Consider the following 13204-nt stretch of genomic DNA (forward strand, 5'->3'; position numbering starts at 1 on the left):
GCTTTGAGATGTCAAAGTCCGCAAAGGGAAATACGCGGTCATCAATGCGATTCAGTATTAGTCAAGGACGGGCGGATAATATCTCCGTGGTATCGGAGTTCGCGTGGGTCTCATGCCGGAGTTCAGGTGGATCTCGGTCAGGGGGGCAGCGAAGGCACCGCCATGGCTTGATTGATGGATCTGGTGGCGCCAGGTCGGCTTCTGAACGGGTTAGACACAGTCACGCAGTCGCAGTACAAAGATGGAAGCGGATTAGACTCGAGCGTATCGGCTTAGTTAATCGCCAAGAGACAAATTAATACGTGAGGGTCGGCGACGGTAGGTTCATTATGCCTGAGCGATACACGCCTGACGGAGTTCCGATTTTCTATGGATGGCATCATTAATAATGCGATGCTCGATGAAGACGCAATACAGAAAGACCGAAACCACTATGACTGAATATAGGATGTTACGGAGGAGAAAGGGGAGACGAGATCTCATGTTGTAAGTACAAATAGTCCCTCAAGCCCTTGGGCAGATGAATGAATGAAAAGCACACGCTTCGTCCAAAATACCATCGCCAACATCACTCCTCAGTCTTTCCAACACAACAAATAACAAGCAATCTCACATTTGTCTCTGCTAAACTATCGCAATGGCTCCTACTCGAGTTGGTATCATTGGTCTCGGTGCCAAAGAAGCTGGCCTTGTTGCCGTTGGATCTTGGGCCGCTTCTGCCCTTCTGCCATCCTTTCTTAACTCGCCTTACTACGAGATCACTGCCGTGTGCAACTCTTCCGTGGAATCTTCTCAGCGATCCATCGACTTCCACAAGCTGGGTCCGAAAGTCAAGGCCTACGGCACCCCGGAAGATATTGCCAACGACCCCAATGTTGACCTGGTGGCTGTGTCCATCAACGTTGGACATCACTACGTCGTGACCAAGCCTGCACTCCTGGCTAAGAAGCAAGTCTTTGTAGAATGGCCTCTTGGAGCAAACACGACAGAGGCAGAAGAGCTCACGCAGTTGGCCAAAGACGCCAATTTGAAGACTGTCATTGGCACGCAGTTCCTCTCTGATCCCGCTTTTGCCAAGCTCAAGGAGATAGTCGACAGCGGTGTCCTTGGCAAGATTACGAGCACAGAGGCTCACATTGCGCCCAACTATGGACCTCCCGACGTCTGGGGCGCTGATGCCACCTATTACTTGGATCTCAAGACCGGTGGCAACGAGTTCCATATTGCAATGGCACACTGTAAGTGAAATCTGACAGGTGAATCGTGGTTCGGGCAACAATAGAAGCTAATATTCACGAAAAAACATCAGTCCTTGCAGGTCTTCTGCATGTGTTGGGCGACTTTGCTACCGTCAAGGCATCCTTCGCCACCCAGTATCCCACAGTGAAGCTTATCAACACCAGCACTGGCGAGATTGTCAGCCCATCATACCCCAGAAAGGCCCCGGAGCACATGTTCGTCCACGGTGTCCTCAACAACGGTGCCCTCGCCAGCGTCAACTATCGCCGCTCACCTCATGCCATTGGCAAGCCTACGCAGTGGGTCATTAGTGGTACAGAGGGCGAGATCGAATTCACCATTGAAGGACCCATGCTGCAGATGGGTAGTCACAAGCGGGAAATCCGTATCAAGACGGCCAAGGATGGGAACGAAGCCAGAGTAGTTGCGTGGGAAACGGAAACAAAGACGCCGGCCCATGTTGAGGGCGTGGCATTCCCGGGTCAGAACACGGCTTATCTGTTTGAAGATTTTGCTCAGGGCAGGGCTCCCGATTTTGAATCCGCGTTGAGGCTGCACAAGCTTTTGGACAGAATTGTCAAGGATGCGAACCCCAAATACGATTAAGATGCTTGCGATGTCTAATATATAGATAGCTCGCATTCAAGATTACCTTTTTAGCGCCAACAAACCGGTCAATTTACTTTAGTCGTTATGAATGAGTGCCCCGAAGCTGAACAGAGAATGATAACAACAATAATAGCATATTTGCCTAACGCGAAGTGAAGTTACTCATATCTACAGAGGCATTCTGAGCTGTGAAAGCCATTATTATCGATATATATATGTATAAAATCCATGTTTAGACGAAACAAATGGCAAAACTGCATGTACCTACTTTTGGACTGCAACAGCCGTGCACTCGCAACCAAACAAATGCAAGTGCGTAATTTCGATAGCGACAACATGCTGGCTCCTTTTCAAGTGCCCGTTCGGCTAAGCTTCTTGGTGTGTGTTCAAGCGGAGAGCTTCAAAGGGCTTTGAGAAGTTGTCGTCGTAGGCATTCAGTGATGCAAGGGCACTAGCTACACCTTCAGAAGACGCCATTGATTCCTTATAGTATAATTATGAGACGCGTAATAGTCAATTTACCGTGGGATATTTAAAGAAAAATTGTTCAACTATAACTACGTAGATTAATAGTCTAAGAGTATGAGTCCAGAAAGTAAGGTAGTGCAAGCTAGCGTTGGTGGTTACATGTAAATGGAGTCGAGTTGTAACGGCACGCGATGTCGTTGTGATTGCATGCAGCTCGTATTTTGATTGCTGCTACATGTACATAAATACGGAGCATATTACCTGTGGTTAAAGCTTACAATTGACGAAAGCTATGGCTTCTGTAGCCTCCAATCCACTTTTAGTACAAGTAATCAAGGGTCTCGTATGGCAAAGAGGATATTGTAGCTGGCTAGATCATTTGAGGAAGTACGTTTCGTCTAGCTACATATACCATTGCGCGAGCCCTGGGCAGTAATAAGAGTGGTATGATATATTGATATAGAGGTAATACAACGACACTAACTTTATCCAGTGTGCTAGTTGAACGTCCAATGAGTAAGGCTTGAGTATTGATTCCATTGTATAAAGCACTGTATGTGCAGGAGCCTTATCAATCGATCATATGACAGATGACTGATGAAAATTGCTCCACTGCATTTCTAAAAAATTGAAATTAATCCATCAATCGCATCTTATCGTGAAAATCTCCAAGGCGAAAACATGTTCTCGGCTGCTCGCTAAGATATACCAGATTCAATCACTCGCAGCGTTTAAGTGGCCAATTTACGCTACGATATCGTGCTAGTTCCAGACAAGAAGCTACAGAAGAGTTGCAATCGGGCAAGCAATTGCTAGTTGCGGGAAATCGCTAAAAAGCGGATATTCGGGCGGTAATGGCATCGGCATTATTATCAAATGAGTTTCGAAGCATCGCAGCTATGACGATAGGTCCCTCTTAGCCTATCTCAAAATATACCCGTCGGATTGCCCGTCCTCAAGGAGCTGGAGCCTCATCGCCCGACAATAGTCCAAGTGCTGTCGATCTAGACTAGATTTCTCTTGTTTGAAGCTACATTCTTGCCGTCGTTAGTATTAGTTGATATTTACCCGTCGGCCTCACCCCGCATTTCGGCTTCATCTCCACGATCTTCAAGATAAAGATGCAGTTGTAGTGCATCAATTTGCATTATAAAAGCTTGATGCCAACCATGGACTGTTCAATCTTTGAATGGCGATGCAACATCCAGCAGTGGTCTCACCCAAAGCCGTTGTCTTCCTAACATGAAAGCCTAAACTGGCTTTCAACAGCTTCATACTTGGGACATTGAAGATTCTTTGGTCGGCTAATTCGCCTACCTCGCTTTATAATGAGACTCTTTCGCCTGGGGCTAGCCCGGCTTTCATTTCTCTTGATTGCCTTCTTCGTTGCCTCTTCTTATCAGACATGCACGTCCGACGACGATTGTAGCCTCAATGGCGTTTGCGGGAAAACTGGCGTCTGCAAGTGTGACCCGGCTTGGACTGGTGATAAGTGCAGTGCGCTCGACATTCGCCCTGCCAAACGACCAAGCGGTTACAATCTGACGGCAGAGGGCACATCATCATGGTGCTCCAAGATCGTCAAGGACCCATGGGAGAAGAATCTATACCATCTCTTTGCTTCCGAATTCACACACGGCTGTGGTCTTGACTACTGGGCTCCGTATAGCCGCATCATCCGTGCTGAATCTCACACGGGTCCTGCTGGCCCTTACACCTTTGCCGCTGAGGTTATGGGAACGTTCGCCCACAACCCGAATGTTGTGTACAGCCCGGCTGATCGAGAATGGCTCTTGTATTACATCGGATGCCCCACGAATGTGACAACAGACAGCTGCCAGTCACAGAGCTTCACCTGCGGACCAGGAAACGACAACAATGGAGAGAGTGGTATCTCCGTGCTCGGCAGCAAAGATCTCCGGAACTGGGATTTTAAGGGACAAGTGATGCAGGGCGACAATACAGGCGATTGGGATGCCGATGTGACCAACCCCGCCCCATTTCCCTTGTACGCCAGCTCTTGCTCGAGGACAGGCGCATACGCAAATGGCCAACACTGTGCTGGCCACACCGATGCTATGCTTCTGGTCTACCGAGGCTGTCCGTATAACTGTGGTGGCGCAGAGCAGATCAACGTAGCCATCTCGGAGACTGGCTTTGAAGGCCCTTACACAAAGATTGAGACAGATCCCATATTCGACGAGGGTAACGAAGATCCATTCGTCTGGCGCGATAAGCGAGGCAACTTCCACATGCTTTTGCATTCTCTCGAAGCAGATGGTGGTTTTGGTTCTGGACCAAAGGTTGGTCGACACGCCTGGGCCAAGAATTATACCGGGCCATGGACATTTGGCAACGAAACGCTGGCATTTAGCACCGAGGTGGAATATGATGATGGAACAACTATCAACTTTTACCGCAGGGAGAGGCCGGAGCTATACTTTTCGGATGATGGACTGATGACGCCGCTGTTGCTTACCACTGGCGTGCAGCCCCAGAATAGCCCTCAAAGCTACAGTATTATTGTACCTTTGGGAGATGCTGGAGCGAAGGCTCAGGGTAAATAATACTTTTGATGAGCAAATAATAAACTCAGTTTAATTAAATAGGGCTGACTGGCGTAGATTGCTTGACCTTGGCAAAGCAAATTGTAGCCCAGGTGATTGACACAAAGTTCTTGAGCTCTTTTGAGGTTCTCAAAAATTTGACCTTTTAAATATGTAGAGTCTAACTAGTCTAACTCGTAATTTCATTTCTCATTATCTTTTTAGACCTCCGAGCTTAGTATTAATATGCCAACAGCGTGATGGAGCGACAAGCTTTTGAGTCATTCTGTCTTAAAACCTGAGAGACAGTTTACAGCGCATATCTGAACGACGTATTCTCTTTGTCAGACAAGTCTTCGAGAGCTCTGTCAAAGGTAGGCGGTCCATAGAGCCTTGTCCGATTCTTGTTCTCTCTGTCCAGCATAACGCGACCCACTTGAGCAAGGAAGAAGCAAACAGCAAAGCAAACCAGAATACCTGTAAAACTTTGACTAAACGCCGGAGCGAATTTCCTGCAGGGGAATGAGAATTAGCATTTTGACAAGACTTCCTTGTAATGCATATGAAGCAACATTAGCTATAACTTACTGGTCGAAGAGCAAAGAACCGGTAACATTGCCCAGTGAATAACCGATAAAAGTTCCGGCAGCGTATACGGCCTTTTTGGTATAACCGCCCGTGTTCGAGGTTCCAAGGCCAATACATTGAACCCAAGCTGCTGAGAAAAAGTTGAGAAGGTAGAAGCCAAAGATCTTTGCGCCCTTATTATCGACTTTCCAACTGCAATGCGTATTAGTAATCCTTCTAAAGCAGAAATATGGAAGGGAATGAACATACAGTAATGAACACCCAAGAATCACCGGAAGACAAGACAATGAGATGATGTAGAATCGAGAGTCTTTCCAGTGTCTGCCAAGATATCCTGAGCCCAAGACGCAGATGAAAGCCATGGCTCCAGTTGGAAGATTGAGTAAGAGAGAAGTGTAAGCATCGAATCCCATGCCGTTGAACACGATGGACGCAAACTGAGTGACCACGGCTGCACCGGTGCAGCTCAATAGAGACAGAACAATAAGGCCCCAGAACTGATATTCCAAGAGTGCCTCTGTAATCTGGTAGAGCTTCACATTTGTGTTCGTGGTGCCTGCGTTATTAAGACGCGTGCGCTCAATCACGCGCTCTCTCTCGCTTTCTGTAAAGCCCTTGGCGAGTTCCGGAGTGTCGGGGAAGATGAAGAGTAATGCGATGCCCCAAAAGAAAGAAAGACCTCCTGCAAATAGGTACATTATCTGCCACGGGTGCAGACGGCTGCTCTGGATATGAGCCAACCCAAAGTTGATAACGGGAGAAATCAACAATGAGCCGCCGCTGAATGAGAACCAAATGCTAGATCGCAAGACTTGCTCCTGCTTCGTATACCACATGCCGACGACGAGCATAAAAATCGGGTTGACGCCGGCTTCAACGACGCCGAGGAAGAATCGATTTGCCAGAATGCCAGAGTAAGTCTTGCACGCAGGGGTTGTGAGCATGATGATTGACCACAGAACCGATAAAACTGAGCAAGCTCGCTTTGGACGAAACCGTTGAGCCAACAGCGAAGCGGGATACATGCCGACTACATGACCGAAGTAGAATATCACAGAAACCCATGAGAACTTTTGGCCTTGTGTCAAGCCCAGGTCTGTTCGTAGACCAAAAACGGCTGCTTGACCAAGCAAGCCTTTATCCCAGTACTAATTGCGAGTTTGTTAGTGGTTTGCTTTCTACGCAACTTGGGCCTCCGATTGTTCGAACATGTCAACGAATCGATCTATGACTTCTTACCTGAAGGGCAAATGTGATACACAACTAGAAACAAGTCAGTGAAATGATCGAATATTCAAGCTTGTTTTAGTAACTGGAACTTACCACTGGCATCAAGCGCCAGTCGATCTTTCGCAACAACGCCCGATCCGCATCCGTTGTAATCTCAATAGATGGGTCGCTCTCAGTAGACCTGTCTACCACGCCCTCAACCAATGATTCATCTTTCTTCTCCATTGTGGCAGACATGCAGCAATACTACAAGAAGGAGAAAAGAGACAATCACAGGAGAAAAAAAAAAACTTTCCAAGGGTAGGATTCGATGCTTGTCATAAGTAGGCAGTAGGTAACATTGGCTTATACAAAGACAGCGGCAGTTCGGGGTTGTCAAGTCCCACTCGGCTTCAGTTAGATCAGCACTAGTCTGCTTAAAGGCGAGACGGGTAAGCGGGTGAGCGGGTATCAAAAGGAACCAGGGACTGCAGAATCGAAATATACACGTAGAGGCGAAATATGAACAGCTGGTGGGGACGGTTCATTGCCGTTTCTGTGTGTGCGAGACCAATTTCTGTATGCCGCCGATCATCTCGGAGGTTGGGTCTTTTTTATATCCGCGAGTCAACAATATGTCGATCAGCAATCGATTCATTTTACTGTAAGACAACCCATAGAACAACAGCGTATGAGGGTTATTAACCCTAGGAGATCTAATATCAGTACTCTATCCATATCTTGGTGCGTAAATAATTAAAAAAGAAGCTTTTTGGGTCTATCTAGAGCTTATCGAGCGTACTCCGTACGGCAAATATGATTCTCAGTGTAATCGAGCGGCTATCTAATGCCGGATGTAGTGAGCTTTTAGTCAGAGACATGGTTCAACCTTGCCCCTTTGCCTCGCATCCGTGTTGGATTAGCAATCACGTTATGCTTGACTAATAATACCAAAAAATAGATATTTTGTAATAGACCTTGGCCTGAAATGCCTACGGATCGCGTAGACCGATGCTATAGACTAGCTACTTAAACATGGTATATTTTGCAGTTGATACGTTGAAGCACAGGCCTATTGTCTACCCCACGCTGGAGTTTCGCTCCTGGGCAATACACAAACCAGAGGCACATCAGCCAAGTCGGAAGCTCAGTGATCAGGATAAAGCAAAGCGTATGGGCACACAATTATCACTGCATATACGAAGCATGTAATAGGCCTTTCTGTACGCTATGACTGGCTAAAGCATGCAGAGAGCTGTAAGTGAACGAGCTGTGTAGGTTAATTATGTTCTTATCACAAACAATCCTATACAGTGCTTGTGTTATGCAAGTGATTCGAGAACAAGATTGAGCCGGGCTAAGTGCTGGGTTCACGCCCCCGAACATGAAGCTTATCTTCCGGGGATGATCAACCTCGGCATGGCCCGCAGATGCGGCGATACGCGGCGACTTAACCGTAAGCAGCTTATATACAAATAGTCAACAGTCTCATTCTCCAACAAGATGCTGGCCACAAACATCTGTGTATTTGCACTTAATTTTCCATTCCTCTAACATGATTAATAGACAAGTCTAGTTTATGTACGCTTTTAATCCTCGCAGTCTCTCCTTGGCAGCCTCGAGCACAGAATCGGGCTTGCATACGGCAAACCGCATCCACTGCGCTCCAATGTGCTGATTCGCTGGTGAATAGAACTCGCTGGGCGGAATTGCTGCCACTCCAAGCTCCTGGATCAGAAACCACGCCAGCTTGAAGTCTCGTGGGCGTTCCTGGACATGGGGTGGGAACGGGTAGTTCTCTGGGAGGGTCACTTTGCTCATGTTGACCACTACAAAGTAGCCTCCTTCGGGTTCTGAGTACGGCATGTCAAGCTCACGCCAAATATCGTTAAAGAGATCCATCTTGCCCTTCATGTCAGAGACGCACTCGTTCCAGAAGCCGTTCTCTTCAGCCTGTTCGAATCCTAAATGACTTGTTAGCGCATTGTTCACCGGATTGGATGTAAGATCGGAGCTTGAAACTCACCAATTGCAAATGCTTCCTGGAGCGGTGATGGAGAGCAATAGCAGATTCGTGCATGTGCTTTTGTGACATATTGTACAAGCTCCGCGGGTCCCATAACCCAACCTATGCGCCTAGTTAGCTCTGAACCAAACATTGTTAGAGTATTTGAGAAACTTGAAGACTTACCGACTCGCCAACCGGTGGCGTAAAAGTTCTTGCCCGCGGAACTCAGGGTAAGAGTGATTTTCTCAACCTCCGGCGATAAAGTCGCAATGCGAGTAAAAGGAACATAAAATAGTCGGTCGTAGACTTCATCTGATATGATAAGAATATTGTTCTGAACGCAGACATCTGCAATTAATTTGAGCTCCTTGGGGGTAAAGATCTTTCCCAGGGGGTTGTCTAAGAGTTGAGTCAGTTGGAAGCCACGCTTTGCGGATACAGCGACTACTCACGAGGTGTATTTAATACCAGCATTCTCGTCCTAGGAGTGATGGCGTCTCGGAAATCTGCGATATCAAGGCTCCAATCACCGGCGGAATGTGTTTTTGTCATGCCAGACTTTGGTGGTTGTAAGGGCACAGAGACAACCTTGGCGCCCGCCATCTCAATATTGCTGATATATCTGCTACCCGTTAGTTTATAAAACAACAATCATTTCAATGCTTGTAGCTCAGACAGCATTAGATAGTGCGCTTACTGGTCGAAAAATGGTTCTAGTAGTAGAACTTCGTCGCCCTCCTGGAGGAACGCCATACAACAGCTCAAGAAGCCTTCATTGGCGCCAGTAGTAATTGTGATTTCTGTTTCAGGGCACAGCTTGCGGCCCCAAAAAGGAGAATATGCGTTGGAAATAGCCTCTCGCAAACGAGGCCGGCCCTTTGGAGGAGCATACTGATTGCAGTCGAGGCGCTCTACTGCGCTCTTCGCTGCGTCTATGAGGAACTGTGGAGGATTGTAGCCGAAAAAGCCCTGTCCCATGTTTACCACGGGCTGATTAGGTGTAGTTGCGGCAGCAGCGTTGATAATGGACCTAAAGGCAGCTATTAGTGCATCGCAATGAAAAGAAAACACTTGGTTGAGTCACTCACCACACATCCATGGTAGAGCCCGCCACCCGCGGAGCCGGTTGGATCGGGGACTTTGTCCCGTTCTTTAATTGAGCCATTTGTGCTGTGATTGATCGGTTTTTTCAAAATTGAGATATATTCTTCAGCATTCTACACCTGGAGTCGATGGCGGCGCGGCGGGCTGACCTGGCCTGCTTTATATCTATCGCACAGCTAGTAATGAAGTCGCTCCGTAGACGTCCGAGAGTGAGCTCGCGTCTAAAATCTGACGAGAGTGGATTGATTTTGCCATCACTAGATTCTCAGGGCCGCGCGCACTTGTGCCAGCTTACCGGCTGTGTTGACTTGTTTGCTATCATGACTCAATGCTACTGGCTCGCGTTCAGGCGTTATGGGGGCATTTATATTGCCGCCATCTATCTTACAGTCATTGAAAACTCCGGTCCCTTATTTTGTTCCACTATGTATGCTAGCTGCGCTCAAGATCCTAGCTTTTCAACTCCCTCTTAATGTAGAAGTCAGCTACTATTTTACTAGCTTCATGGGAAGTCTCTATTTTCGACAAATACCAAGAGCAGTAGTTGCTCATCGGAGTCGATACGGAGGTTGAATCGGCCCATCAAGAATCCGCAACCGTCACTTGCGCTAACACGATGCCAAACTTTGATGAGATATGTTTCGCCCTTGTGGCTCTAAGACAATATGCTGACTAAACCAGCCACGATACCACTGTGTAGACGATGTTGGTAGTAATTGTTTACCACGAAGTGTCTCAAGAAGGCACGCAACTATCCTTTTTTTTTTTTGTGCATCTGTAATGTTGTACGATGCTTAGGCTCTGGTATACATCGGAGAAAAGTAATGAGCAATTGTGAGAGCTAAAGACAATGAAGCACAAAACTCCGATTTTCGGCGGCACATGTAATCGTACCGTGAGCCGGACCCTCGGATCGGGTCTGACTACCTATTAGGTAGTTTAAAGAGTTGCTTAGTTCGATTCAACGAGACTGGGGCGAACCATCTTCTCCGAGCTAACAGTAATACGTAGCCATCCGTGCTATAGACTGCACACGTTGATCCGCCACCTATTCCACCCAATCATGGGCCGGCCATGAATCGTATCACGGAGTAATAAGGCTGAGGGTATTTGTTCCTATGGAAACGTTTCGTATTGTGCTGGCTCCTTTAGAAAGATCGGATATATAGCTTCCAGCAATCGTCCCACTTGCTCCGCTAGCTGCGCTTGTAGGCATGTAGTCTGCAGGATGCTAATTTGTACGTCTCACTTGGAACTAAGCAGGCTTTGATAGGCTATTCCAACAATCAAATTGCCATAATTGGAAGCCTGGTGTTGCGTCTTGGAATCCCGCCAATACCACATGCAGCGAGCTATTAGCAACATTTCATCGCGACAATTGTCGGAGTACCACTTTAAAATACGTATAGAAAGGGCTTTTGATGGTACATGATCTTTAGACTTACATATTGAGGCCTTCAAATTTATACCTACATTCAAACGAATCACTCTACATTTATCTTCCATTACTATTTTTGATCGTAATTTGAGCTATTTGGCCTTGTCAAGGAGCATCCTGCATTGATAGCTGAGACTTGACGGCTAAGATTACCGTCTCGGCGAATACGCTGCGTGACTCTGCTTTTGTGAACTCACTGGTTGTTTTCTACCAAATTGCGCCAACAATTTCGTTTTAGCGGTTTTTGCTTCCATGCCTATATAGATCTCGACGGGTGTAGATCATCAACGCATTTAGGAATGCTGTTCCTTAAAATATGTCACTTTTTAATTGGTTCTAACTGGTCACTGGGTAGCATGACCTAGTAAGTTTGTCCAGCCGTTGTGTTTCATTCATCTGGTCGCTTGATGCTTCTCATTGGAATTGACATGCTGATTGTCTAAGCACTAACAGCGCCACGCATGTACTAAATTCTCTCACCAAGCGCCATCAACCCTCTATCTAATGATATTCTCCCCATCATTCTCATGTGAAAAGAATTAAACGAACAGGTCTTATTTCACTCTCATCAGCTTAGCTACTAATCTTTCGCTAAATACGGCCCGTATGGTACATATGAACATTAGACTCTTCATCAAGAAACCCTAACCTCTGCTGCGACATTAACGCGTTCTTCATCGGGGATACCGCCTTTGTAACCATGTTCATGTGCAATCTCTAAGACCTTTTGTTGAATACACATTGCAGGGGGCCTGCTTTCAAAATTGCCTGATTAACCATATCTCGGTGAATTGAGGTCCCATCTTCGCCAGGAGCAAATTTGAAGTCGTAATTCCAGACTGTGTACGCTATTGTGAATCGCAGTACGATCATAGCTAGTCTCCTCCCTACACAGTTGTATGGGCCGAGCAGGAAGGGGTGGAATGCCCGCTTGTCGATAATAAGCTCAGGCCGTGTCGTCCACCTTTCTGGGATAAAGCTATTTGGCTCTTTAAAGTATTTTGCGCCTGTTAAGATTGCGGCGGTTAGAAATGAATTAGATTAAATGACTTGATGATAGTTGTAAGGCTGGATATGGAAGGGTAAGTTCCAGCGGATACTCACTTGTGTGCATAGAATGAATAGGCACAAATATTAATGTTTCGCCAGGAATGAAAACGCCATCAATTTCCAATCCCTCAGGCGGTGTCATTCGAGGTCCGTTGGCGCAAGTTGGATTGTCCATTCTCATCGTTTCATTAATCACGGCGTTCAAATATGGCGCCTCAGCTTCGCCCAAGTCAAGGTTGGTAAATTCCCCAGATACTGTACGACCGAAGAGTGACTGTAGTTCTGAACGGAGCTTGTCTCGAACGGTGGAATCTCTTGCCATATAGTAAAATACGAATGACAGTGCGGCTGCAATCGTATCAGTTCCACCAGTCATAACAGCCTGGGCGTCCGAGTAAATGACGTCGATATGGTGCATAGCTTTGGGTTCCTTGGAGTTGTAGTCTTGGAGAAAATATTTCATAATATCCTCATGTTCGTCAGTTGCTTGCTGTACTGGTATCAGTATGCCGCTTGCAAGATATATGGTGCAGATATTGCGCATCGCAGTACCTACCTCTCTCCTTTTGTCCACCATCTGGCAAGCCAACTTTTGGAAATTGATATGATCCTTGCTACCGCCAAAGGTTTGCAGCAATGCAATTGGCCACCATATCAAACCAAGCTTGGCAAGAGTACCAAGAGTCACTTCGAGGTATTGCAGCATGGGATTTTCTTTGCCAGCTTTGATTGATCCGAAACTGGCTGAAAATCCCATCCGGCCCATGTTATCAAATGGTATTAGAGTGGAATATAGTGAGGTATTGATGGGTTGGCCCTGAAGAGATTCCAATTTCTCTAGCCATTCGTATACTACCTCGCGGGCGTAAAGCTCGTATGCCTCTAGAGCTAATGATGTATAAAGATCTTAATACTGGAGAACAGCAATTTTGAACCGGGCTCAAC

At 46.7% G+C, this 13204-nt stretch overlaps 5 protein-coding genes across 5 annotated transcripts; 2 read left to right on the forward strand and 3 right to left on the reverse strand.

Moving 5' to 3' along the window:
- Window positions 1–637: 637 nt before the first annotated feature.
- Window positions 638–1845, forward strand: TGAM01_v204465 (oxidoreductase family protein; the record flags this gene model as incomplete). The annotated part of the gene is made up of 2 exons (XM_018807705.1): window positions 638–1238; window positions 1310–1845. 2 exons carry the CDS (start codon window positions 638–640, stop codon window positions 1843–1845), a joined length of 1137 nt encoding a protein of 378 aa, XP_018659043.1.
- A 1799-nt stretch (window positions 1846–3644) lies between these two features.
- On the forward strand, window positions 3645–4883 carry TGAM01_v204466 (hypothetical protein; the record flags this gene model as incomplete). Its single annotated transcript, XM_018807706.2, has 1 exon — window positions 3645–4883. The coding sequence occupies one exon, from the start codon at window positions 3645–3647 to the stop codon at window positions 4881–4883; it is 1239 nt and encodes a 412-aa protein (XP_018659044.2).
- A 289-nt stretch (window positions 4884–5172) lies between these two features.
- Window positions 5173–6917, reverse strand: TGAM01_v204467 (hypothetical protein; the record flags this gene model as incomplete). Its single annotated transcript, XM_018807707.2, has 5 exons — window positions 5173–5374; window positions 5451–5642; window positions 5700–6598; window positions 6690–6713; window positions 6774–6917. 5 exons carry the CDS (start codon window positions 6915–6917, stop codon window positions 5173–5175), a joined length of 1461 nt encoding a protein of 486 aa, XP_018659045.2.
- Window positions 6918–8231: 1314 nt separating this feature from the next.
- On the reverse strand, window positions 8232–9766 carry TGAM01_v204468 (aminotransferase class I and II; the record flags this gene model as incomplete). The annotated part of the gene is made up of 6 exons (XM_018807708.1): window positions 8232–8623; window positions 8686–8787; window positions 8851–9066; window positions 9120–9289; window positions 9365–9697; window positions 9756–9766. The coding sequence occupies 6 exons, from the start codon at window positions 9764–9766 to the stop codon at window positions 8232–8234; spliced, it is 1224 nt and encodes a 407-aa protein (XP_018659046.1).
- Window positions 9767–11926: 2160 nt separating this feature from the next.
- Window positions 11927–13025, reverse strand: TGAM01_v204469 (L-ornithine-N5-monooxygenase; the record flags this gene model as incomplete). Its single annotated transcript, XM_018807709.1, has 3 exons — window positions 11927–12216; window positions 12314–12749; window positions 12816–13025. 3 exons carry the CDS (start codon window positions 13023–13025, stop codon window positions 11927–11929), a joined length of 936 nt encoding a protein of 311 aa, XP_018659047.1.
- Window positions 13026–13204: the final 179 nt, after the last annotated feature.

This window comes from Trichoderma gamsii (genome assembly GCF_001481775.2).
Source record: "Trichoderma gamsii strain T6085 chromosome Unknown Scaffold_13.2, whole genome shotgun sequence".
NCBI classification, from domain to species: domain Eukaryota; kingdom Fungi; phylum Ascomycota; class Sordariomycetes; order Hypocreales; family Hypocreaceae; genus Trichoderma; species Trichoderma gamsii.